The 27368-nt window shown below is 29.9% G+C and overlaps 3 protein-coding genes across 3 annotated transcripts; 2 read left to right on the plus strand and 1 right to left on the minus strand.

Moving 5' to 3' along the window:
• Nucleotides 1–697: 697 nt before the first annotated feature.
• On the plus strand, nucleotides 698–14213 carry LOC122501495 (persulfide dioxygenase ETHE1, mitochondrial). The gene is made up of 6 exons (XM_043611002.1): nucleotides 698–939; nucleotides 1932–2076; nucleotides 2483–2668; nucleotides 3187–3275; nucleotides 13035–13245; nucleotides 13990–14213. Exons 1-6 carry the CDS (start codon nucleotides 790–792, stop codon nucleotides 14049–14051), a joined length of 843 nt encoding a protein of 280 aa, XP_043466937.1. The 5' UTR covers nucleotides 698–789; the 3' UTR covers nucleotides 14052–14213.
• On the plus strand, nucleotides 5597–12232 carry LOC122501491 (aminopeptidase N-like). Its single transcript, XM_043610998.1, has 11 exons — nucleotides 5597–5748; nucleotides 5854–6336; nucleotides 6407–6562; nucleotides 8853–9321; nucleotides 9389–9624; nucleotides 9704–10056; nucleotides 10133–10410; nucleotides 10516–10703; nucleotides 10772–10939; nucleotides 11039–11191; nucleotides 11939–12232. Exons 2-11 carry the CDS (start codon nucleotides 5858–5860, stop codon nucleotides 12207–12209), a joined length of 2751 nt encoding a protein of 916 aa, XP_043466933.1. The 5' UTR covers nucleotides 5597–5748; nucleotides 5854–5857; the 3' UTR covers nucleotides 12210–12232.
• Nucleotides 14214–16794: 2581 nt separating the features above from the next.
• On the minus strand, nucleotides 16795–27149 carry LOC122501494. Its single transcript, XM_043611001.1, has 3 exons — nucleotides 26915–27149; nucleotides 17958–19432; nucleotides 16795–17896 (listed from the first exon to the last, which is right to left on the minus strand). Exon 2 carries the CDS (start codon nucleotides 19370–19372, stop codon nucleotides 18032–18034), a length of 1341 nt encoding a protein of 446 aa, XP_043466936.1. The 5' UTR covers nucleotides 19373–19432; nucleotides 26915–27149; the 3' UTR covers nucleotides 16795–17896; nucleotides 17958–18031.
• Between the last annotated feature and the right edge of the window lie 219 nt (nucleotides 27150–27368).

Genomic DNA, 27368 nt, shown 5'->3' on the forward strand with positions numbered 1-27368 from the left:
ACAAAATGCCTGAGAGTCAGGATAAAAATCAGACTGACTTGACTATATCCTTCTTTTTGCCATGTAGCAAACGAAATAGAAATGACCTACTCTTATAGGAAATCTGCTCACATGTATGTCATTTTTTAGAAATAATTTTTTCTAATAATTACAACAAATAAAATATTCATCCTATGCAATTATGATAGAAAATGAGTTTCCCAAATGGATAAGGTATAATATGAATTCTTTCCTAGAACTGACTGATAAGTAAGTAAAAAGTTGACACAAAAGATTTTTTGTTAACAATTTTTTATTTGTGTGTCTCAATTGTATCATATTTCACTTATACATGTAAATATTAAACATTTGTTTCTATTTTTTTTAATTAAAATAACATATCACAAGCTATAATTTGTATACAAAAGTTTTATTAAACCATACGGTTGTTCGCTCTCCTTATAATATAAAAGGACCGTTAATTAATTATTAACAATAAATTAGTGTTACATTAAATTATGATAAATTTACTTGTAACAATTGGAAACAGTTGCCTTCGAGTCAAAACGCTGCCATGGGACTCCACCCCTCAGTGTCTACGTGAAAATTGGTATTGGAGAATCGCCTTTACATGAGAGAACGTTATCAATGTCTGGCAATGTTTTTCGACACGTAATTTTGAACGTCGACCTTCGGACAGTCATCGCATTCTGGACTTACCTTAAAACATAATAATAATTAGTCCCCAGTCTGACGTTTGCAATAAAATCTGCGATTCGTAGTCTTATTTTAAAGACTAATGGATTTACAATGTTTCTGATATTTTTCAAACAACTTTGTAAAGAGCAAAGAAAATTATCACCATTTATCTATAAACACCGTACATTATTTTCCAGAAGTTACTCATCGCAAACAATGGAAGAATCTATTCCATTCACAAAGGACTTTCTATTCAGACAGGTAAATTTTTTATGACAATAATAACAATATATAGACTGAGTAGATCCTGCAATGTACAAAAATTTCGGAAGTTAATTCTGGAGCCGGGTCTTAGCAGGGCTGCCACTAGAGGGATCCCTTATTGCACACGTTGCACACTTGTTCGTCATACGGTAAAAAATAAAAAAAAAAAAAGAAGACGATATAAGACTACCTCTACTGTATACGTCAAACTTTAAAAGTCCAATAATGGAGCGTTTACACTTGCTGTCGAAAATTTTCCTCAGAATTTTCTTAAATTCTCAAAATTGATTGGTTGTCCACAATCAAATTATTGTGGACAACCAAACAAATTTGTACATATCGGAGAAATGGTCAAGAAAATGTTTTCGACGGAACGTGTAATAATATACTCCAATAATAGGGCTGCACCCTGGAGTTACTTTAAAAGGTTGTGATCAGTGTTTAAAAATGTATAAAAATTTTAAAAACATTTGTGACGCGCTCTCAAGAAAAGTACCGAAAGAAATAAAAAATTTTAGGTTATGTTTACAATTTTTGGAGTGAAAATACAGAAAGAGAATAATTGCTATTATAAAATATTGATGTTCAAGTCTTTATTACATCAAATATATTAAATAAAAACTTGTTTCAAATTTACATAATTAAAAATGAACTTTTAATCAAAATCTATTTAACGCAAACATAACCTATAATTCTTAGGTACATTAGGTACCTTTCTTGGGAGCGCGTCATTTTCTGTCCCATTCAGTTGTGCTTATCGAAGATCGAGAAAACTATATACATAAATAATATTGCAGATGAATTCTCTTATGAAAGGAATTAAAACTTATTGAAATAGTTGAAAAACGACATTAGTTTGGATTGAAAAGGTTCAGAATTGAGATATTTGTAAACATTTTAGTTTTTCTCAATTCAGTTCTTTTTATACCATAGGCGTGATATAATAGTAACATTGAAAACATTTTTGAAATTATTTAATATTTTTGCAGCATTTTGATCCTTACTCCAGTACTTACACGTACTTACTAGCTGATTCTAACAGTAAGGAAGCAATTATTATTGACCCTGTTTTAGAATGGGTCGACAGAGATTTCAATATTATTAAGGAATTGGGCCTATCTTTAAAATATGCAGGTAAGTGTTTTAAAATAAGTTTACTCAGACTCAGACAGCACTATATGTTTTCGCAGGGAGTTAACCGGGTTGAATTCAATTGTTAACGTTCTCAAAAATTGAATATTGTCTTTACTCGCTCCAGGGCCCGACCTCTCTTGTTACGCTACTGAACACCGGGTGAACCCCAGACAAAAAATTTCTATAGAATTAGTCTAGAGTGATTCTATAGAATATTTTATAGAATTTAACTAGAAAGATTATATTGAATTTCTGCACAAATTCTATAAAATATTTCTAGTCAAATTCTATAAAATATTCTATACAATACTTTATAGAATTACAATAATGCTAAATAATTTTCATTATTAATGATTAGAGATGGTAAGAAGCTTTCTTTATTTGTAATTACGTTTTCCAATTTTAGTGAACACTCACATGCACGCAGATCACATAACTGGATCAGGGAAATTAAAGACTCTTTTACCGTCTTGTCTCTCAATGATATCTCTTAAGAGTGGGGCACAGGCAGATATTTCCTTGAGTCCAATGGAAGAAATTAAATTCGGAAGACATCGTTTAGTTTGTCATCCAACTCCAGGACATACTCAAGGTTGTACATAATTTCATTGTGAAACACAATATGTGACCTGGTCCTGACCTGGTCTAGGAAAAGGGGATTTACGTGCGAAAACTTGTGTCCGAGAAAACAGCTATTAAAATTAAAGTTTCTTCAGTTTTCGTCAATATTTGTTATTTTGATGATTTGTTACTGGAGTCGCTGATTACGAATCCAGTGTCAGATTTTAAAAATTCAAAATGGCTGCTCCAAGATGGCGGACGTAATTTAAAATTCTTCAGATTCTATTAAAACTTGTTTTCGGGGAAATTCTGAATTCGATTTCATGTCCGATGAATTTTAAATTTTGTCCGCCATATTGTATCAGTCAAATAAAATCGGGTTTCTTCGTATTTTTACTCTTTCTTCACTTAGAGCAGGTCAGATATTTTAAAGTAAAATTAATAGTTTGAAAATTCTAAGTCGGGTTGGTAAAGTTCACAAGTGATATTATATACGCTCATAAAAGTGGTGTACATATATTTTTTAATATTAATTCTTTTAATCAACAGGTTGTATGACATTCGTGTGTCAGGAACAAGGAATTGCTTTCACTGGAGACACACTTTTAATTCGAGGATGTGGAAGAACTGACTTTCAGGTTGGTAATGCAAAAATAATTTATATCAAAATTCTTCTTACACATTTGCAAAATATTTAAACAATTTTACTGAAAGAAATTTCCCTAGATAACTACCATTGTTATGGCTTCACTATAACCATACTTTATTGCTGTTTTGAAATTGACATACAAAATCACTATACTTTACCCATATTAATATAGTTGAAGTTTATATTATACTTGATCCAACCATTTTAAAGTTTGCGAAGAAAAAGCATCAAAAACAACACTAAAATCAAAAAACAAAATTAAAAAATATAAAAATAAAGTACTAATATAAAGACAAAGTCACTAAGTTTTTTTTAATATAACATTTTTTTCAAACTTTTATTTCTCAGAAATAGAATATCGGATTTAAATGAAAATTTTATACACAATTAATGAATGTTTGAGTTTTTTTAAAAAAATGTCCATTATGTTAAAAAAATTATTTATTGGAAAAAATAATTGTTAATATTAAACAAATGAATAATTAAGTGTGTTTTCGATGTCTTTCGTAAATTTTTTTCCTGGACCTTAAACTATATAAATCAAGGGTGAAATATCTGAAAGAAAAAGTTGGTAGATTGAGATATTTTATTAACTATGAATTTTTTTGTGAGCGTGGTCGTGTTGATCCGTGCGAAGCGTCTTGATGTGTTGCTCCATATAAGTTCGTCGCACGCTCACTATGAATACCATACCGTGTAATTATCTTAAAAACTGAAACACAGTTTATTATAAAAATTGCAACCCTTCGAATATTCAAGGCCCACTTAACAAATTTTCTTTCTTTTCTTATTGACAATTTACTAGGATAACAATTCTGTAATAAATGCATTACGGTTAAATGACAATTGACAGTTCGGTTACTTGACATTTGGGTAATATTCATATACCTGTCATGTACATTTTCACTGTTTCCAATTTTCTTACAGGAAGTTTACTTAATTATTGTGTATGACAATTAACGTGTAATCGAAGAAGAAACTTGTACCCGTTTACAAGGAGTCAACTATTTTAACATGTTAGTTAAGGTGCCAACTAGGGACAGTCAAGTTAAAATAACATCGCAGTGGATACCGGAATGTCTAAAAGACGTCTTTTTTTAACTTTTTGGACCTTTTGGATCAGCGCGGATCAGGTCTCAGACCTAATGATGACTTCCAAAAAAAAAAAAAAAAAGACGTCTTGAGGACGACCTTTAGAGTTTTAAAGTGTTTTTCCAAGTTCAAATACGGTAATTATACTAATTATTATTATTATACTATTACAAATCTTTGAATTTAAGGTTGGCTTTGCGTTATACACTGATACAAAATTGGAAAAAAAATTCTTATGAAGTAGCAATCAAACCCCGAATTTTTGGCTCGAAACTGTGCTTTAAGGGGATGTTAAAGTCGATTGTATTTTACATTGAGCTTCATTGGGAAAATCGCATCGACTTTAAACACCGCCTTAAAGCAGAGTTTTGAGCCAAAGATTCGTCGATTTTTAATTTTCATGGCCGCCATATTGGATTTGCCATTTTGAATTTTCGAAAACGGACTTCATATTTGTATTCAGCCACTCAATAAACTTCCGGGTAACTTTTTTTAAAAAAAATAGGTTATAATTTTCTCTGAAAATATTTTTATTTAATGAAATATTACATAATAAAGTAATTTATTGTTTAAAATTTTAGTGAAAATTTACAAAAATACTTTAAAATATTATAAGTAAAGAAAAAAATTTGTTTTGCCAAAACTAAAATATCCTTTTCGTCTGATGATAAACATAAAATAGAAATGCAGAAAAAAGCGAAGAAATAGGTGACGCAAGGGGTTACGAATTCCAACAAAAGTTATGTTCTTTTTCAAAGTGCCTGACTAACTGACAAAAAATAATTTTTTACTAACTTATTAATTAATTAAAAAAATTTAATTTTTTAACAAAAAAAGTTAAAATTTTTAAAACCATGACATTAAAATTTAAAAAAATATTTTATATAAATAGTGTTGATCTTAAATGTTCATTACATTCTAGATTAAAATAAAATTATATATTTATTATCAAAGACCTTTAGACTTTGATAAAAATAATTCGAGCAAGTTTATAATGTTTTTCTCTATATCTATTTAAAGTTAATTTTTAATGTAGTATACCGCATATTTTTTTAATTTTTATTTTTAGGAATAGAATAAGGCATACATGATTTCGTGTGCAAAAGAAGTACTCAATTTAGATTTGGTAATCTATACAAAAAAACGCTTTTAACAATGTATTTTATCTAATACTCCTTAATTCTAATTTTGCTAATTTTTTTCTTTACATTGTGATAATTTTGATAAGCGATAAGATACAAAACGCACACTACAAATTGATTATTACTTATAAATAATTTTTTTTACACTTTATCGATATTCATTGTTTGAGATAGTTCCTTAAAAAAAAGTTCCAGTGCATATTCTTTATAGATTAGTTGAAGACCAAGGTAATTGATATCTATAATTTAATAATTTTTTTTAGTAATTAATTATATTTTTCAAGATAAATGTAAATGTTTGTTTAAGTTTAAATAAAAATTTTAAAATTACAGGAAAATGATAAACAAATGGATAAAAATATTTCTCCTAATTTTTTTGACAACATTTGTGGTAGATGCAAACAGTATTAACTTTGAAAGCAATGGAACATCTCAGGGTAGAATCAAATTTATAGATTATCGTTTGCCCAGATCAATAAGACCATCGAATTATGAAATTACGTTAAACTTTTCACCGGAACTTTCTTTTCGTGGCTCAGTAAAAATTAAAGCCACAGTTCAAGAGAATACGAATAAAATTGTCTTACACTATGGAAAATTAAATATCATAGGTGTTTCGGTTTTACATAAAAAAAAGCAATTGATAATACAAAGTACAGACTATAATCCTATTACTGAAAAATATTCAATTGTATTGAAAAATGTTCTTTCAAAAGAAATGGAAATTTTAGTGGCTATCGTATACACCGGTGAAGCTCACGATGATCTTAGAGGATTTTATAAAATGACGTACTTTAATAAGAAAGGAGCGGAAAAGTAACTTATTTTTTACCTTATTCTTAAATTTCAATTATAAAAAGCTAATGTTTGGGCATTTTTCTCGTAGACAAATGGCAGCAACTCAATTTAGCCCAATTTTTGCAAGACACGCCTTTCCCTGTTTCGATGAGCCAGCTTTTAAGGCACTTTTCAAGATTCGCATTCGAAGGCCACTTAATTACATTGCTCTGAGCAATATGCCACTAAGCAGAACAAAAACCATGTAGGTGTCTAGACTTCAGAATTTTAAGTTTATTATGTAATTTCACTCTACTTTCACTCCAATTATAATCCACATTCACTTCACTTTCTCTCCACTTTCACTTTTACTCAATTTTTATTTTCACTCAATTTTTACTTCATTTTCCCCCCAATTTCACTTTTACTAAAATCTCATTTTCACTTCACTTTCACTCCAATTTCACTTTTACACCATTTTTATTTTCATTCCACTTTCACGTTTACTCACTTTTTATTTTCACTTCACGTTTACTTCACTTTCACTCCAATTTCACTTTTACTCATATATTTTATTTTCACTTCACTTTCACTCCAATTACACTTTTAATCAATTTTTATTTTCAGTCCACTTTCATGTTTACTCACTTTTTATTTTCACTTCACGTTTACTTCACTTTCACTCTAATTTCACTTTTACTCAAATTTTATTTTCACTTCACTTTCACTCTAATTACACTTTTAATCAATTTTTATTTTCAGTCCACTTTCACTTCACTTACACTCCAATCTCACTTATACTTAATTTTTTTCATCCCACTTTCACTTTACTATCAATTTTACTGAATTTTTATTTTCACTCAACATTCACTTTTACTTAATTTATTTTCACTCCACAGACACTCCATAATCACTCCAATCTCACTTATACTCAATTTTAATTTCACTTCACTTTTTACTCAAATTTCACTTTTACTCAAATTTCATTTTCATTACACTTTCACTTCACTTTTACTAAAATTTAATTTTCGCTTCACTTTCACTCTAATTTCACTTTTACTCAAATTTCATTTTCACTCCTTTTTTTACCCAATTTTTATTTTTACTCCAATTACACTTTTACTCAATTTTAATTTTCAGTCCACTTCTACTTTTACTCAAATTTTATTTTCATTCCACTTTTACCCAATTTACATGTACTTTGACTCAATTTGTTAGTTTCTCTTCACTTTTACTTTTACTCAAATTTTATTTTTACTCCACTTTCACTCAATTTACATTTACTTTTACTCAATTTTTATTTTCACTTCACTTTCACTTAAATTTTATTCTCACTTCACATTCAATCAAAACTTATTTTTATCTCTCGTTCATTTCACTTTTACTTAAATTTCATTTTCATTCCACTTTCACTTTACTTTCACTTCACTTTAAATTTTACTCCATTTATTTTCACGTCAGTCACTTCACAATCACTCTACTTTCACATTTACTCAAATTTCATTTTTACTCCTCTTTTACTTTTACTCAAATTTCACTCTACTTTTACTTTTACTCAAATTTTATTTTTAGCGTAAAAATAAATTTTGAGTAAAAGTTGAGTGAGAATAAAATAATTTAAGTGAAAGCTGAAGTGAAATGCAATGAAAATAAAATTTGGATAAAACTGAAAGTGATTGAAAGTGAAATTGAAGTGAAAATGAATATTGAGTATAATTGAAAGTGAATTAAAAGTGAAGTGTAAATAAGAAATTTGGTAAAAATGAAATTAAAGTGAAAGTATGATTTAAGTAAAAGTGAATTGAAAGTTAAGTGAAAATGAAATTTAAGTAAAAGTGAAGTGAAAGTGAAATGAAAATGAAATTTGAGTGAAAGTGAATTAAAAATAAAAATTGAGTAAAAGAGAAATTGTAGTGAAAGTAAATTGATAGTGGAGTAAAAATAAAAAATTGAGTAAAAGAGAAATTGGAGTGAGAGTAAATTGATGGTGGAGTAAAAACAAAAATTTGAGTAAAATTGAAACTGCAGTGAAAGTGGGATGAAAAAAATTGAGTATAAGTGAGATTGGAGTGAAAGTGAAGTAACAGTGGAGTGAAAATAAAAAATTGAGTAAAAGTGAAAGTTAAGTGAAAGTGGAGTAAAAATAAAATGTGTGTAAAAGTCAAATTCGAGTGTAAGTGAAGTGAAAGTGGACTAAAAATTAAAATTGAGTAAAAGTGTAATTGGAGTGAAAATAAAAATTGAGTAAAAGTGAAAGTGGAGTGAAAGTGAAAGTGGGGTGAAAATAAAAATTGGGGTTAAGTGATATTGAAGTGTAACTGTAGTCATAATGAAATTTGAGTAAAAGTGAAAGTGAAGTGAACGTGGAGTGAAAATGAAACTTGAGTAAAAGTGAAAGTGGAGTGAAAATTAAAATTGAGGAAAAGTGAAATTGGAGTGGAAATGAAGTGATAGTGAGGTGGAAAGAAAATTTGAGTAAAAGTGAAACTGGAGTGAAAGTTCAGTGAAATTACATAATCGACCTATTGTTAACGATAAAATAACATCCATTTTAGGGCAACAAGTCAAATAGACATTTTCGAAGAAAGTGTTAAAATGTCAACATATTTGGTTGGTTTTGTGATTGGCGATTTGAGCGCAACAAGTAAAGACAGGATCAAAGTTTGGACCAGAGAAGATGTAAAAGATCAAACACAATATGCCCAAAATGTATCAAAAAGTATTTTGGAAACTCTAGAATCGCTATTCAAGCAGCCCTTTCAAATTAGTAAACTGGACTTGGTTGCTTTACCTCAAATGTATTTTACCGCAATGGAAAATTGGGGCTTGATAACTTTTAGAGAATCGGCTCTTCTCTACGATAAAAAGGATTCTTCTGTTGACGTGCAAAAAACTGTGGCTGAAACAATAGCACACGAATGTACTCACATGTGGTTTGGAAATTTAGTAACGCCAGATTGGTGGGGATACTTATGGCTCAAAGAAGCTTTTGCTGGTTATTATGAGTCCAGAGCTATTGATATGGTAATTAGACGAATTTTTAGTTTGAAACCTAACTCATATAAGTTTGTTAAACATGTAATAATTTTAGATTGAACCAATGTGGAGGATGAAAGAACAAATTTTACTTAATCATCAAAATGCACTACTTGTTGATTCTCTTCCATTAACAAAGCCCATTAGTAGAAATGTTGATAGTCCTGCAGAAGTAATGGACATGTTTGATCGAATTAGTTATAAGAAAGGATTGAGTATTATTCGAATGATGGATTTATCTTTCGGAACAGAAAATCTTGATTCCGCTTTATTGTTATATCTTCAATCGAAGTAAGAGCGTTATCAATTCCTTAAATATTTTCCAAAATGAAAATTTTTTGAATAAATGTTAAAAGTTTGAAATTTACAGGAGAAACAAGAGTAGTAAACCAGAGGATTTATTTGCAAGTTTGCAATTGAAAGTTAATCCTAATCGTGCTTCTGTAGAGACAATAATGAATTCATGGACTGAACAATCCGGTTATCCAGTTCTATCCGTTACTGTTAATAAGAATCATGCAAAATTGAGTCAAAGACCATTTTCTCTGGAAAAAGAAAATACGAATTTCGAATTAAATAAAAAATGGTGGCTTCCAATCAGTTGGATCACAAAGTCAACACCATCATCTGTTGTTACTATTGACAGGTGGATCAATGCTGATAAAAATGTCTTACTCGATAAACAAGAAGACGACTGGGTTATTTTTAATGTTCAAGCTGCAGGTAAGAAATAATTTTGATATTTGTAATTGACTTGTTTGGAAGAAATTTAAAAATACACACCTCACTAATATTCAAGGTTTCTATCGCGTCAATTACGACACACTTTCGTGGCAAAAAATAATTCAAGCATTAAATGGACATGATTTTACGAATGTTCCTACAATAAATAGAGCAGCTATTATTGATGATTTATTGAACCTTGCCAGGGCAAATTTGGTTGATTATACTCTGGCGTTTGAGGGACTAAATTACTTGAAACAAGAAACAAATTATTTACCATTTAAAACTGCCTTCAATGCACTAGATCATCTCACTAGAAAGTTGTCAGGTCAACAAGAATTTTCCCTTTATACTGTTAGTATATAATTCATATTTTTAAATTATATGATGTATATTTCTATTTCTATTTTAATTTTTAATTTTCTACTTTAATTTTACGTCCACTTTAATGAATTGTAGAAATATTTGACGAGACTTTTAAAAAATATTCACTTAAAAGTTGGTTTCAATGATAAAAGAGCTGATGACATGACCGCAATGTTATTACGTAGGGAATTGAATTGGATGTTATGTAATTTGGATCACCAAGATTGTGTCCAAAAATCATTAAATTCATTTGACAAGTGGAAGAATGGTGTCAATGCTAGGTACGTTTAATCCAAATTATTGGCACTTTCAACAATCTTTTATTCATTTTTTTTTTCCTTTTATTCAGGGTTCCCAGGAATTTGAAAACCGTCGTCTATGCAACAGCAATTAAAAAAGGCAGTGCAGATAATTGGCAGTTTTTATGGAACAAATACAATGAGACGAACATTGTTTCTGAACAAATGGAAATATTCAATGCTCTCTCGTGTTCACCAAATTCTGAAATATTGGATAAGTAAGTGATAGGTCAAGTTTTAGAATTTAGTTTAAAATAAATAGAATTCTTTATATCCACCTTGAAATAAACGTATCATGTATATTCTATATTTTTCAGACATCTTCGTTCATTTTTATTCAAGTCCAGTAATCACAGAATGTATCAACGGAAATTGAATGACTTTTTCAGCTCCATATTATCATGCAGTTTATTTGGAACTGAATTTGTAGTGGACTTTATTGACAATAATTATCAAGAAATATTAAAATTGTAAGTATTATGTATTAAATGATCTTAATTCTGTTTACTTCACAGTAAATTGTGAGGTATTAAAAAACGTTGCAGATTTAAATAACACAAAAAGGATTAAAATAATCCATTTTGGTGTTATTTTTTACTATGACTGAAATTTTACTTCAAATCAAAACCAAGTCAACGATTACTAACAACTAACTAAAAAACTAACCAATTAACTTAGTTACGAACTAACTTACTAACTACTTTACTAAGTAACTTACTAATTAACTCACTAACTAACCTACTTACTTAACTTAGTTACTAACTAACTAACTTACTAATTTTATTACTTACTACCTTACTAAGTTAGCAATTTAATAAGTTAGTTAGATACTAAGTTAGTTAGTAAGTTAAATTAGTAACTTAAGTTAGTTAGTTAGTTGGTAAGTTAGTAAGTTACTTAGTTAGTAAGTTAGAAAGTTTATTAGTAAGTTAGCAAGCTACTTAGTAAGATAGTTAGTAGTTCAGTTAGTAAGTCAGGAAGTTAGTCAGTTAGCTAGTTAGTTAGTTAGTAAGTTAGTTAGTTATTAAGTTTGTAAGTTAGTTAGTTATTAAGTTTGTAAGTTAGTTAGTTATTAAGTTTGTAAGTTAGTTAGAGAGTTAGTTAGTAAGTTAGTTGGTTAGTTATTAAGTTAAGTTAGTTGGTAAATTAGTAAGTTAAGTTAGTTAGTAAGTTAGTTAGTTGGTAAGTTAATAATTGATAACAATTTCTTTTTTTAGCAATGGAAATAATGTGGAACAAATTTCATCTATTTTATTACAAGTGTCTGAATATTTATCAACTCAAACGTTAATCGATAAATTTGAAGCAATTATTCAGTCACATTATATTGATTTTCAACCAGTAATATTTTCATTAAACAAGAAACTGGAATTTGCCAAGCAAGACTTTAAAATGTATCTACAAAATTCAAGAAAAATTATGAACTGGTTAAAATATGATAATGATAAGTCATATTCAGAGAATGTAAATTATATTATAAGTGAATAAAGTGAAATATTTTTTATTGTCTATATTTTTAAGTTGAAAAATATTTGTAGAAATCAAAAAAATATATTTAAATATTTTTATTGTTATTGATAATTTTTTATATTTAAAATAAATTGTTGAAGACATAAATTTACTTTATTACTGTCATGTTTAAGTATGTTTATGTAAGTTTTCGATATAATTACATCAGGGTTGCCGCACAGGTCAGGGAATTCAGGGAAAAGTCAGGGATTTTTATTAAAAGTACTGGAAAAAATTAAAATTTTAGAATTCATAAGAAAATTCTCAATTTTTAGTGTCTTTATTGTTTGTCTCATAAACTATGAAACCACCACAAATTCTAATACAAAACCTTAAAAAAATTTTCCTACTTACCAGAATGAATTTTTTTTAATATTATTTAATTATTTCAAAAGTTTTAACGCAATTATCTTGATAAATAACAAAATTCTTCACAAAAATCTTCCTGACTGTTATAATATTATAGAATAATAATAATATTATATGGAACTGTTATAATATCGAAAAGAAATAAACAGTTATATAGTTGTTGATTGTTATTTGTTGTTTTCTATTTAAAATAATGATAAAGTTAAAAATTCCATATGCAAAAGAATAATAGAAGACCCAGGCTAACGGGCGCGATCCAAGCAACGCTTGACCTACCGCGTCCGCAGAGCCGAGCTTCTATCCGACTGAGCTAAACCGTCGATTAATATTGTAAATTTTTTAAAATATGAATTTGTGATGTTCACATTTTCAATATTGCTTCTTTCTATTTAATACTGTTCAACGTGTCATATCCTTTTTCTTTTGTTTGTTTAGGAAGGATGCTCTGAAGAGCTATACAATTCGGTGCACTCAGTCATATATAAGCTTCCGGATAACTTTAAACTTTACCCAGCTCATGACTATACTGGAAGAACAGTGACTACAGTTGCTGAAGAGAAAAAATTTAATCCAAGATTGACTAAATCTCTCAATGAGTTTATAAAAATTATGAATGATTTGAAGTTGCCGCGTCCAAAAATGATTGGTAAAGTATTTAAAATAATCGGCATTTGACATTCTAAACATATAAAAAGTATTATAACGTTGATATTAATTTTAATTATTTTAAGATTTTTAAACAATTTAAATATTTATTTGGAGATTTTAATCCTATTTTTAATTTCTATTTAACCAAAATCAATTAAATGTTTGACAATAGGTTAGGAATATGAACGTTATCTACACTTTGAATTTACTAATTTTTAAATTTAGAGAAAATATTTTATTTTAGCGCCAATTTTACTTGAAAATATTCAAAAGATTAATTTATTTAAATTATAATTAGGCCAGATTTATTCGGAAAATTGTTAGGAAAATTCCTGACAAACCGCAGAAAGAGGGGGGTCAGGAGATCAACACATTAATTATTAGACTGTCACTGAATTTAGATATATTAATTACATTTTTGTTCAATTTAATTTACTTTAAATTTTAATTTATTTGAACAAATTATTTATTCGGCAGAAGGTCGAATTTTTAGAATTTAAATACCTCATGACAATGCGGTGACAAGCATCATTTTTAACATTCAAAATTTATTCAACAACAATTAATTGCCAATCTGTCGTGATAACAATAATACCGTTTTTACTTTACATTTTTTTCTTTACAAAATTTTTAGTTTATTTTTGGAATATTGGTCGAATTTTTGCAAAAAAGACTAGAAAATAAATAATGATATTTAATTTTTTTAACATTCATGGATAAATGTATATCTCCAATGTTTCAGACACAGCTGTTCCAGCTAACAGAAAATGTGGCCTATTCGATGTACATACCGAAAAGGAATAAGAAAGTCAATTAAATGCGATTTGCATAAAATTTAGTAATATCTCGACGTCTAAAAAATGCACCATTGACATAGTGTTTAAGTGCAATATTATACCGTTAGAATTATCAACTGAAAAATCGATATTTTTAGTATTGTAAATAAAATGTTTTTTCATACATTTACTTGATTCTATTAAATTTTTTTCAGTGTACTTTCTTTACAATATAGTTTATTACGTATTATTTTATATTATAAGAAAACCAAATAATATACGAATAACTTGTTTGTTTCTAAATATTCTTATAAGATAAGTTGAAAGAATTCAAATAATTTACTTGATGAAGAAAGTGGTTTCTTGCATTTACTGCAAATAACCACTTTCTTCATTAGGACGTCAATGTTGACAGTCACCCTGTGAAAAAGGCGATTTTTTAGAAAATAGTATGTATATATTGTGAATTAAATTAATTTTGATGACTCAGATAATTATTGGAATTGTTCTAGTAATAGTTTAGGACCAGAGAAAATATGCTTTACTAACAATTGTTAGTAAACAGAAGATAAAGTTCGCTTAAAAAATAATTTTTCATCTTCTGCTGATTATCGGCTGTGGTTACTTTTTATTATATTGTGAATTAAATTAATTTTGATAACCAAGATATTAATTGGAATTGTTCTTGTAATAGTTTAGGACCAGGATAGAATTTTTTGACTAACAATTGTTATAATCTGTTCAAAAGTTTGTGACATTTAGGGGAATTTGCAATTTTTTTATTTAACCTACATATAGCAGTTTTTATTAAAAATTCATCTAAATTAAAAAAAAATTATGAAATTCAGTGAAAGGTTTTACATTTAAAGATGTATTATTTTTACAGATTAAACAAAAAAATCTGTTTAGCAATTAGAGAATTTTTACTTCCTAGTGGAAATAAAGGAAAAAAATAACATTATTATTAATTTTTTCATTCAATATATTATCTTTTCTATACAGTATTTTATGGAATCGGCATAATTATTATTTTAAATTATATATATCTGCATATAAGAACCCAATGGGAAGTAAACGATTGGTTCAATAATGGGCCATGCTTGGCGAACTCCGTTCCATTATTGGAACATTAATGGCAACCATCATTGGACCACCAATGGTTTAAACTTGGGATGATCACGCTACTGCCAATGATCGGTAGCCAAGCATCGGGCCATTATTAGTTGCCAAGGAATTGCCAAGGATACAAAATCGATTTTCAAAAGCTTGATTTTTTATTGGCAGCCAACAAAAAACCAAGGTTTTGAAAATTGATTTTTTTTAATTATTAATTAAAATTTATTTTTAAAAAATATATTTTTGAAAAATTTATTTTAAAAAAATATATTTTTCAAAAATATATATTTTTTTAAATTAATAGAATATATTAATTTAATTTTTCACCTCTGGTAAAACAAAGGTGAAAGACTGATAAAAATTCCCTCACCGTATCTCACAGTGGAGGGATAACTGTGAATGTCTTTGCGAGAGAGGAGCACGTACTTATATAGAGCCAGTGAAACAGGTCACAAGCGAGAAGAAATCACTAGCATGCACTCTGGCGGCGCTTGTCGGAAGTGGCGCAACGTTGGTTGCCAAGCGCTGTGTCGATAACGTCAGGATATGCATGCGCGCCAGAAAACAGTTCCGACAAGCGCCGCCAGAGTGCATGCTAGTGATTTTTTCTCGCTTGTGACCTGTTTCACTGGCTCTATATAAGTACCTGCTCCTCTCTCGCAAAGACATTCACAGTTATCCCTCCACTGTAAGATATAAAGTGAGGGAATTTATCAGTCTTTCATCTTTGTTTTACCAGAGGTGACAAATTAAATTAATATGTTCTATTAATTTAAAAAAATATATATTTTTAAAAAATAAATTTTTGAAAAATATATTTTTTAAAAATAAATTTTAATTAATAATTTAAAAAAAATCAATTTTCAAAACCTTGGTTTTTTGTTGGCTGCGAATAAAAAATCAAGCTTTTGAAAATCGATTTTGTTTCCTTGGCAATTTCTTGGCAACTAATATTGGCCCGATGCTTGGCTATCGATCATTGGCAGTAGCGTGATCATCCCAAGTTTAAACCATTGGTGGTCCAATGATGGTTGCCAATTGTTTTGCCAAGAAAAAACCATTGGGTACCAAGCATGGCCCATTATTGAACCAATCGTTAATATTGGCAACTTCCCGTTGGGAAGACCTCTACCTGTGAAGCAGTGTTGCAACTAAACAATTTCTATTAGTTTTCTTACATCTATAATTACAAATGAAGAATTTGACTTTATCAGTAATTAGTGACATCAATTAGATGTCATTTAAACATCAAAATACCTAACTCTAAACCAAAGAGTTTATTAAATGGCATCTAATAGATCTCACTAATTGCTGATAAAGTCCAATACTTGACTCGTAATTAAAAATCTTAATTCAGCAAAAAGTATAGTATACCTATACATTTATATTTCTAAAATTAATTTTATTGTATTTATTTTACATTTTTCAGTACATAGAAATATAATTGTTTATATTGTATCAACGAGTTTTTCGGTTACTGGTCTAATTTTGTCTACTAGACAGACATTATTACATATTAAATAGTTAAATTTAATTGTTTCTAAATACTATAATTGAGGCCTTGGATCCAATAACTCGCCCGACGCTCGGAGGAACGCGCAACTGCCAGTCAGTGAGCAGTGAGCGCCTCTGGGCCACTCACTGCTACCCGACTGGTATTAGCGCGTGCCTTCGAGCGTCGGGCGAGTTATTGGATCCAAGGCCTCAATTATTATTATTTCTGAACTATTTTTCGGAAAGTTTAAAGGTACCTTCGTCATAAAAAAAAAGTTTTTGAGAAAACGGTTGTTGAAGCTGTCAAGCCAATGTTAAGATTGCTGTTTACGTATCTGGCATTAGATTTAACAAATTCGAGAATTTGAAAACAATCGAGTTTTCGATACATCATGAAAGCTAGAACCCGTCTCGGTTCGGCTTGATAACAACTCGAATCGATTTTTTTGAACGATAGGTGTTATTTAAATGCCTCTTTACATATGTAAAATTTTAATAGAAGTAATATTATTATAATAGTATTTTGCTTATATCAAAACGAACTAGTTAAGAATTGATTTTTTCTATATAGAAATATTTTTTTTGTAAAAAATGCAAATTATAGTAGGACACTGAAATAGTTATTTATGATACAAGTGCGTAAAATCGTTGATTATACGAGTGTGACGTTTGCAGCTCGAGCCGAAGGCGAGTGCTGCAAGTCACACAAGTATAATCTGATTTACGCACGAGTGCCATACAAAATTTTTTGCAACACTAAAACAACTATACTTGCAGCAATATTGCTAATATTACTGTAACTTTAGGTGTAGTGGGGAACTGTTAAATGAAGTATTCTAGAAGCTAAAATAAAAAAATGTGATTGTAAATTGTTAATTAAAAGCATTATTTCATTGTTTCTCATCAAACAGTCACAAGAATGCGTAAAGTAACCTTTTTACGCACTGAAAATCACTTTACACACTGCTAGCGGTGTGTAAAGTAACACTTTACACACCGCTATAAAAAGAAGTACTTTACACACAGTTTTCTGTGTGTAAAATTCAATTTTACAGGTTAGTGTTGCAAAAAAAATATTCTTGTTTAAAGTTAAAGGTTTTAAAAATTAACTTGAAAGTTAAATCGTTAACGAAAATTCTAACTCAGTTAATTAACGATGATTAACGGATTTACGCTTTTCTCTAACTATGTTAGGTAATGGAAATAGTATATTAAGCAACAAGGTACGTAATGGCAGACATTTATTTACGGTGATTTTTGTGACACGAGTGGAGGTCGAGGGCGCCCTCGACCTCCACTCGTGTCACAAAAATCATTATCGTAAATAAATTGGCAGCCTTTAAGTCGCGTGTTACTTACGATACTTTTTATTCCAAAGGCTATCTAAAAGCGCCTATTTTATGCCTCAGGCATGAACAATTTATAAACTTTGTAATCAATATGTGATATTAATTTTACAAGACTTGCTTCAAAATAATCCATAATATTTTTAACATTTATTGTTACTTGCATTGCTCTGTCTATTCCCAGAACAAATTCGATAAATGAAATTGCTTTTACACTTTCTAGCAGATCATTGCTATCTATGAATTCTTTGAAATCACGGTGCAGTTCTTGAAGCCATGCTATATTATCAAATGCATAATTCTTACTAAGCTTATACGATCTAAGTTTGTTTATATAACTTATAATCTCGTTTCTCAAACCACTCATTAAATTAACTGCTTCTTCAGAAGTCTTTACTTTATCAACAACTTCTTTATGAGACTGTAGAACATTTGACATAACATGTTGCAAGCTTTCAAATAATTTTATGTCCAGTAATTGTGACCGGCCTGCGAGCAAGTACAAAGAAGATGTATCAGAAAAGCTTGGTTTTACATCTTGGATTAAGGTGTTGTTAATTTTCTTTGTTTTTCTAATTGCCGGCATTATGTTATCATTGATACAAGAAGTTAGTTTGCCTTCTCTTTTTGGTCTTCTAAATATGGCAATATTATCTTCATTATTTGTTATATAATTGACGAAATTTCGAGAACTTTCAGCCATTTTTAGTTTAGTTGTTAATACAACTTTTTCCCGCAATTTGCTGTTAATATATTCATTATCAACGACTTCCTTATTTTCAGAGAACGGCACTTTTGTGAAAATGACTGATATGCTGTCATAAATATTTTCAAAGTTATTACCAAACAATGTTGCAAGATGGGTTAAAAGTGTTAGAAAAGGTTGAATGTTATCATCTTTAAAGGCATCATAACTAATAACCAACGTAAATTTTAGTTCATCAATACTTTTTATCAATTGATAGATATACAAGGCATTAGTAACGTCTTGTATTAATTCTCTATTATCACTAAATCCAGGACAATCCCACAGAGTAAAATCGGGAATTTTGTTCGATTTCCACTTTGTTGGAATTGTGGTTAATGATGTAGATTTGTTACCAATTTCCGGAGCTTCGTCTCCTTCGCTTTCCTGTGTAATCATTATTTTTTCGTACTTATGCGTTCTTACAGCCTTTAATTTTTTACCAATTACATAATTCATTAATGTACTTTTGCCAGCTTTAGCAATGCCAATAAAAAGTACCCCGCGTTTATCTGTAACTTTATTCTTTACGAATTCTATAGAATCTTTAAAAGTTTCTTCCATTTTCAATATGTCAGATAGATTAAAACTCTCTTGTTGGCAACTGATCTGTGTAAATAGTAGGCAGAGAGTCACTGTTCTGATCATGATGCTGTTGTGATGTACAATTTTAGTTGAAACTTATTATTACTGAAGATATTATGTGACCTAAAAAATAAAAATAATAATTGAGTAATTGAAGAAACTTTTTAAGTGGGCCATCTCATGAGATGAATTCAAAATATCTATTTTTCTCATATATCACATCTTTAAAATATGTAGAATATGTGGGTAATGCGGTCGTAAATATTATAAGCAAATGATTAAAAAAATTCAGTCGTTTTTACCCCTGTATTTATTAGTATATTTACGCTACTTGCGAGAATTGTTTAAAAATATACATACATTAAAGTAGTCAAAAGTGCACCTTTGTATTTTCCGATTTCAATGAGATAATCGTGGAAGCTATCGAAAAGATCTTGACTATAGCAAAGAGATCTGATGAGGGAAGATTAATATTCGGGAGTGTGTTATTTTTAGTTGCATACTTTGCAGCTAAATCGGCTTTTTCGTAGCCCGTGATTCCAAGGTGTCCGGGAATCCAAGATAGGGAGGCTGAGCGTCCCAGATTGTTTAAAATGTGGAGACGGTTTCTAATTAAAAGAATGAGATAGGATTTGATAGAGGAAGCGACACTTTGAAGTACACTGAGCGAATCAGTAAAGATGACTGTGTTTGAGTGATTAGAATTTAATATGTAGTCCAGCGTGATGAGAATAGCTATTGCTTTTATTGAGAAGATTGAGGCGAAGTGAGAAATTTTATGCGAGAGACATAAGTTGAATGAGGGACAAATAAGCTCAAGACCCGCTTCATGATCCTTGAGAGATTTAGAACCATCTGTGTAGAAGCGTATGGCATTTTTGAAATATTGGTTTGCAAGATCCTGGAAAATATTATCAGGACTTGTGATGATCTTGGGAGAAAATAGATGGTCTTCGTACGGAAATTCAAAAAAAGGGTGAATGTCTTTTATCTGTATGTTGGGGATAAACTTATTTATTTCGTTGAAAGCAAAAAGGAATGGGTAACAGTGACTCATATTGGAATTATGATCCAAAGCGTGAAGGTAGTGTAAGTTATTGACAATAAGATGAGAAGAGTTAGGAAAGGTTCTAAGAAGATATCTCTTGGCAAAAATCTTAAAGCTTGATTTCGAACTTTTTCTAGGGTTTTAAAGCCTTTTTTTGCTTTAAGGTTGTAGCTGTGAAAACCATAGTCAAAGTTGCTTCTAATTAAAGAGTCAAAAATTTGAATAAGGATGAGAGGGTCAGCTCTCGACCAAGTCCCTCTCAGAACCTTTAGTACGTTAAGAATTTTCCTGGATCTATCGATAAGGTGTATCTATCGATAAGTGACAAGAAGTCTTGTGTAAATTAAAAAGTTGATGGGACTGCGAAAGACCAATAGTAAGAGTTCTTTAGCAAATGGTATCACCATTAATTTTAAAAAACATATTTTTACAGGTTATAGAATTATAGATAAATTTGGCTGTTGGAAAGGAGATATTAATTTCTTTCAGCTCTCCCATAAGGATTGATGGAATTACACTTAGGAAAGCAACCTTAATATCTAAAAAGAGGCATGCAGTGACCTCTTAATTTACTCTGCCAGTCCATATTTCTGAAGATGAGAAGGCAAGACAATCTGCACACCATTCGTTTTTTCGAAAGCTATCTACAAACAATAAAATTCGATAACAGAGGTTGTGATAGTTTAATTCTTATAACAAGAACACAAGTTTTTTTTTATTTATTTAGCCATTAGTTTTCATGTATGCAAGATATCAAGTTCCAGTTGGTACCAAAATGAGGCTAGATTCCTTCCCTAACTTTTATCTCATTACGAGTGTAGGCTAGAATAAATATTTAAAGACGTTTTTATAATTTTAGGAATTTTATATTTTCAACATGCAAACATGCATTGAAATCAAAATAAATGGCCATAAATTTTTTCGTATGCAAGATATCGTGTTCCGCTTGGTACCAAAATAAAGCTTAACTCTTTACCTAACTTTTGTCTCATTACGAGTATGGGCTAGCAAGAAGATTTAAGTACGTTTTTTACGATTTTAGGAATTTGATATTTTTAACATGTAAGCTTTTTTTTTTTGCTTAGGGACTTTTGGGAAATCTGCCTACAGATACCTTGGATTCCGCACTCCAAGGTTATGTGTGGTTGGTATGATAAAACAAAAGGAAATATAAAAAAAAGTAAACGATTGGTTCAATAATGGGCCATGCTTGGCGAACTCCGTTCCATTATTGGAACATTAATGTCAACCATCATTGGACCACCAATGGTTTAAACTTGGGATGATCACGCTACTGCCAATGATCGGTAACCAAGCATCGGGCAAATATTAGCTGCCAAGGCATTGCCAAGGAAACAAAATCGATTTTCAAAAGCTTGATTTTTTATTGGCAGCCAACAAAAAACCAAGGTTTTGAAAATTGATTTTTTTAATTATTAATTAAAATTTATTTAAAAATAAATATTTGTCAAAAATTAGAGGTGTGCATTTAATCGAGTCGAATCAAAAATTATTCGACTCGACAACAGAAAATTCGAATCGAAAGTAAATTCGAATCGAAATACCAATTTGAAGTTTCGAATTTCGAATTGGCCGATTCGAATCGAAAGAAAATTCGAATCGAAATACCAATTCGAAGTTTCGAATTTCGAATTGGCCGATTCGAATCAAAAGTAAATTCGAATCGAACTACCAATTCGAAAATCGGAGTTTCGAATTGTACAACTCAACTCGGTTATTATTGTTAAATATGTCAGTTACCATATTTTTGGCCCAAGAAAGCAAAAATAAAATTAGAAAAATGTCAGGGAATGTTTTTCTCAATCCTTGTTAGACAATCTGAATTAAGGAGGAATGGTATACCTAATCGGGCCAAAAGTTTGTGACATTTAGGGAAATTTGTATTTTTTTTAATTAAGCTATATATATAGCACGTTTTCTTATTGAAATCATAAAAGTAGACATCAATGAATATTAAAAAGTATATATTAAATAAGGAAAATATAATAAATTTATTAAATTACATTTTTTTATAAAAGCAGAAAATAATTTTTGTTACTGTCTTTACGAATTTAAAACCTAAGAAAATAAAAGTTACTGAAATTTTCTAAAAATTATTTTCGGATTTATCGAGTATTCCATTGCAAACTTTGAAAAAATGCTATTATTACGTATATATGTGTCTTATTATGCTGTAATATTAATGTTATTAATTATAAACATTGTCAAATACCAATTTGTAATGAGCGTTTAATCGTGACAACCTCGCAATGCAAATAGTTTGTTTTTTGATCGTTGGTAACAGTGAGAAGTGTTATGATTTGCATTTATGTGGTTAAAAATAATGAAAATTTGTCATTTTTGGTACCTTTGGCGCCATCTCTTGGTTCTATGTACCACTAAACAGCTGTCACATGTGAGACTTTATATACAGTGTTGCCACGTTTTCTCTGTTTGTCTGTCATAAAATTAGTTTTCTTCCAGAAACTAGTTAATTACTTTTAAACTAATTAGTGAATAAAAAAGAACCTTCGTGATTAATGAAGCTTAAATCTTGACCTTCAAGATACAATTTTTACAAAAAATTCTGAATGTTTTAAGTATTAAATTTTTAATGATAAACATGCAAATTCGCGCTTTCTCCATAAGAGGTAATGTTAAATTAAATAATTTATAACTTGTAAACTATTTAGTGAAAAATTCTGAAATTTGGTGGGTCATTTTATTATATAAAAGCAAATCATTTCCCAAAATATCAAAAGATTCTGAATGTTTTGAATTTCTATACCATTCCTCCTTAATATAGATGGCGCTCAAATACTACGACAATACTTTTACAGGCAGATTCCCCTCTCTGGTTACACGTAAGGTTGTTGTAAGGTTGAGGTGAGGTTGTGGTAAGTTTACAAATTATGGAAAAAAATTAACAAAATAATTAATAATTTAAATAATTAATAAATATTAATTAAAAAAATGAATTTTGTTGCTCTTCTTTATTTTTGAAACCTAACATGAAACAGAAAATTTTGAAAACAAATTTGGCGGCACTGGGATTCGATCCCGGGATCGACGCGCATAAACCTAACACTCTAACTAACTGAGCTAAGTGGGGAACTGAGGAAGAGAAACTCAATTTTGCTTTTAAGGAGTAAGTTAGCTTCTTGGTGCACCTTAATAGCAAAATTGAGTTTCTCTTCCTCAGTTCCCCACTCTCTAAATCTGAATATGTGAAATTTCACTTATTGTACGTTATAAGTCGTCCTCTCGATCAATAAGTGCATATACACTAATAGATAAGTGAATTTTTCACTTATTCTGAGTGAAATTTCACTTATTATAAGTGTATATGCACTTATTGATCGAGAAGACGACTTATAACGTACAAATATGTGAATTTTCACATATTCAGATTTAGAGAGCACTTAGCTCAGTTAGTTAGGGTGTTAGGTTTATGCGCGTCGATCCCGGGTTCAAATCCCAGTGCCCCCAAGTTTGTTTTCAAAATTTTCTGCTTCATGTCAGGTTTCCAAAATAGAGAAGAGCAACAAACTTAACTTTCTAATTTAATATTTATTTATTATATTATTAATTATTTTGTCAATATTTTCCATAACTGGTAAACTTATCACAACCTTACCTTAACCTTACAACTTATTAATTACCTTACCTCAACCTTGACATATAACCTTACCTCAACCTTAACGTGTAAGGTTATCTCAACCTTAACGCGTGTAAGGTTACCATAGCCTTATCATATATACTTACCACACCCTAACATGTAACCTTACCTCCATGGCGGAAGTTTTTAGTTCACCTCAGGTCTACCACAGCAATATCGTGTAACCTTATGAGCCTTACGATTAGTACTCAACATAACCTTACTTCATACTATTGTACTATGTGGGAATGATTTTGATGATTTTATGTTATATATAATCCCAGTAGGCACACTTGTTCAAAAAACGTCCTAAGGATGTCTTTTTGCGGACGTCTTTTGGACTTGTACAAAAAGACGTCTTAAAGACGTCCTATTCATGTTCTATGTCTTGGCCATTAGATGTCTTTAAGGTGTCTAAAATACGTCTTTTTCATTCAACATTTGAAAATAGAAAAATTTCCATAAATAGAAACTATTATTTTCTAAGTTCAACTTGGACTTAGAAATTCATGAATGTAAAATTCATTGGAATTTTTCTAAGTTAAATTCATTTCATTGACAAGTGAGATCGTTAACTTTGTAGATGTTCATATCTGCCTTGAACGGCTGAGGTGCTTAAGGCGCAGTGTTTCAAGCCTAAGGTATCCGAGTTCGATCCCAGCTTCGTAGGAATTTTTTCATTATTTCTCCACATTTTAGAAAAAATAAAATTAAACTTAAAATAAATTTAATACAATATTACTGAATTTCAACTTAGAAAATGTTATAAAAGAATTGTTTATTTAAGATCTGAAGGAATGTAAAAAGGACGCCCAAAAGACGTCTAAAAGACTTCTTTTAGACGTCCCTTTTATGTCTTTTAGACGTCCAAAAGACGTCTTTTAGACGTACTTTAGACGTCTTTTGGACCAGACATAGAACGTCTTTAAGTTGTCTTTTTGATGACTCAGAGACATTGCCATCATTGTCCCCGAATGGTCCGCGGATAAAAAGGGACGTCTTTAAGACGTCTTTTAGACGTCCCTGTGCCCACTGGGATATAAGCGATTTGTGAGCTCTTTTGATATCGAAAAACGTACATATAGCCGTGACGTACAAATGCCCAAGTTCATTTTCTGTTTAACTTTTGAAGCACTTGATGTATATGAATTACACTTACATTTTATGATTTATCAAAAGATAATGAACACAGTAAAAACGGTAAAAACAAAGTCTTAAATTTAATGGTGCACGGAGAAACTTTTAATACCACTAATTCTTAAAACTGGTGAGACATTTTAGTATGTTAGGTTAGATTCAAGGGAAAAACGACATAGGTTATAGAAATTGCTATTGAGACTATCAAAAACACTCATTCAGTATATATTTTACAGTTCTTCATAAGGAAACTAACGAAAATTAGTATGTTGTTTTAGAAAGAAAATAATAATTTTTGCAAAGTTGGGAAAGCCATGAATTAAAAAGAAACACAACAAATTAATTGTCTATAGATACTCATAGAGACGATAGTGATACTTGGATCTGATGGTAGATGGCATTAGTGTACGACACTGTAACTGTAGGTAAATATATTTAACACGACGTAAGAACCTAACCTATATTAATAACGCACACACGCACACGCAAGTAAAGACACGACGATTTGCGACGATTGGTCACGGAAACCGAAAGATCGCACGATTCGTTAGAAGTACACAGCTGAATCGTCCTTATATATTAAACGAGTGGAAAAATATGTGCCTTCGAGAGAGAGCATTTTTTAAAATAACTTACTAATCAAATTATGTAAATAAGTAAAAGTCGTGAAAAAAATTATGTTATATTGAGGAACAGTTCTTGAATTTAATTTGGCATGAGGAGACATTCACGTTTATTAATAAAAGATTTTTTTTTTCATACACGTGTGAATTTCAACTTCGAAAACATTAGGGTTAGTTCGCGACGTCAGGTGATGGACTCGGTGATGCTCGGGCGAAATCGGTTAAGTCCGCCCGCAGTCCTTCCAAAATTGGTATGTTACGTTAGAATGTCTGTTATATATTCTATCTATATGTGGAAAAAAGGTTAGAATTACCGTATTATTTCACAAACAAAAACTAGCATTTTATTCTTTTCTAAAGAAAAATAAGACTATTTCTAATGCAGATAGTAATTTTTTTACACCGAAGGTTGCTTAATATATAACGAACTTATCATATTTTCGTATTAATGTTGAAATTATTAGCACAACGCACGAAAAATCCTCACATTCTAACGTACTTTTAGAATAAACATAACCAAATATATTTAATATTATAAAAAAAAGTTTCTCCGTGTGGCTAGTTTTAATTTTTGACTTATCCCAGATAGCACGCAAGCTTGCTGCAAACTTGCAGCAAAACTTGCACTGCAAGTTTTGCAAGATTTCAGTGCAAGTTTTCTGCAAGTTTGCAGCAAGCTTGAAATGTCTGGACTGCTGCAAACTTGCACTTTGCAGCAAGGTTGCAGCAAGTTTGCTGAAAGCGTTCTACAAACTTGCTGTGCAAACTTTCTGCAAGCTTGCAGTGCAAGTTTGCAGCAGTCCAGACATTTCAAGCTTGCTGCAAACTTGCAGAAAGCTTGCACTGCAATCTTGCAAAACTTGCAGTGCAAGTTTGCTGCAAGTTTGCAGTAAGCTTGCGTGCTATCTGGGATCTTAAGCAAACAACTTTATTTAATCATAAAATCTAACTGAAAATTAAAGTTAGTTGTACTCTTACAGGTTTCAGTGTACATTGTTAGTACTTTTGTACAAAAGGGCTCGTTTGAACCCGTATAAAATTGAATAAATAAATAAATAATGGTCTAACCCAAAACGAAAATTAGATTAGGTAGCCAATTTATTATAGCGGGATAATATTTTATTATATTATAATATTACCTGTTTAAATGGTGTCCGGAATAAGTCTATCTGTCAAAAGTTACTTAAGCTGACAGTAGTGTAGTTTATTATTGATTTTACAATATTGGTGCAAAATTAAATTCTTTTTTTTCATTAAATTGAACAATTAGATAAAGTTTATTAGTTTAAGTTGCTCAAACTCTACAGCCCTTTCGCAAAAGACTAAAAATATAACGTTCAGAAATATTTAATAATTTCACAAATTTTCACATTTCTCTAAAGAACATGTAATAAACTTAAGTTATCATTGGATTTTATGTTCTATTAATCAATAGAAAAACTACATATCATTTGAAACCATTAGATATAAAGAAATTGTTTATACACGTGTATACGGAAAACTTTTTTCATATCTTGAACATTAACAGCGACGCATCGTGAAAAAGTAATTTAAAAATTCATCGAAATTAAAAAAAATTTGAAATAGATAAAT

This window comes from Leptopilina heterotoma, unplaced genomic scaffold (assembly GCF_015476425.1).
Source record: "Leptopilina heterotoma isolate Lh14 unplaced genomic scaffold, ASM1547642v1 Lhet_21, whole genome shotgun sequence".
NCBI lineage: Eukaryota > Metazoa > Arthropoda > Insecta > Hymenoptera > Figitidae > Leptopilina > Leptopilina heterotoma.

Coding starts and splice junctions, on each gene's coding strand:
- LOC122501495 (XM_043611002.1), top strand. CDS start 790: ATGTTTCTGATATTTTTCAAACAACTTTGTAAAGAGCAAAGAAAATTA. Junction 2,669..3,186: donor AACTCCAGGACATACTCAAG/GTTGTACATAAT, acceptor TTTAATCAACAG/GTTGTATGACATTCGTGTGT. Junction 13,246..13,989: donor GCCGCGTCCAAAAATGATTG/GTAAAGTATTTA, acceptor CCAATGTTTCAG/ACACAGCTGTTCCAGCTAAC.
- LOC122501491 (XM_043610998.1), top strand. CDS start 5,858: ATGATAAACAAATGGATAAAAATATTTCTCCTAATTTTTTTGACAACA. Junction 9,322..9,388: donor AGTCCAGAGCTATTGATATG/GTAATTAGACGA, acceptor TAATAATTTTAG/ATTGAACCAATGTGGAGGAT. Junction 10,704..10,771: donor AAGAATGGTGTCAATGCTAG/GTACGTTTAATC, acceptor CCTTTTATTCAG/GGTTCCCAGGAATTTGAAAA.
- LOC122501494 (XM_043611001.1), bottom strand. CDS start 19,372: ATGATCAGAACAGTGACTCTCTGCCTACTATTTACACAGATCAGTTGC.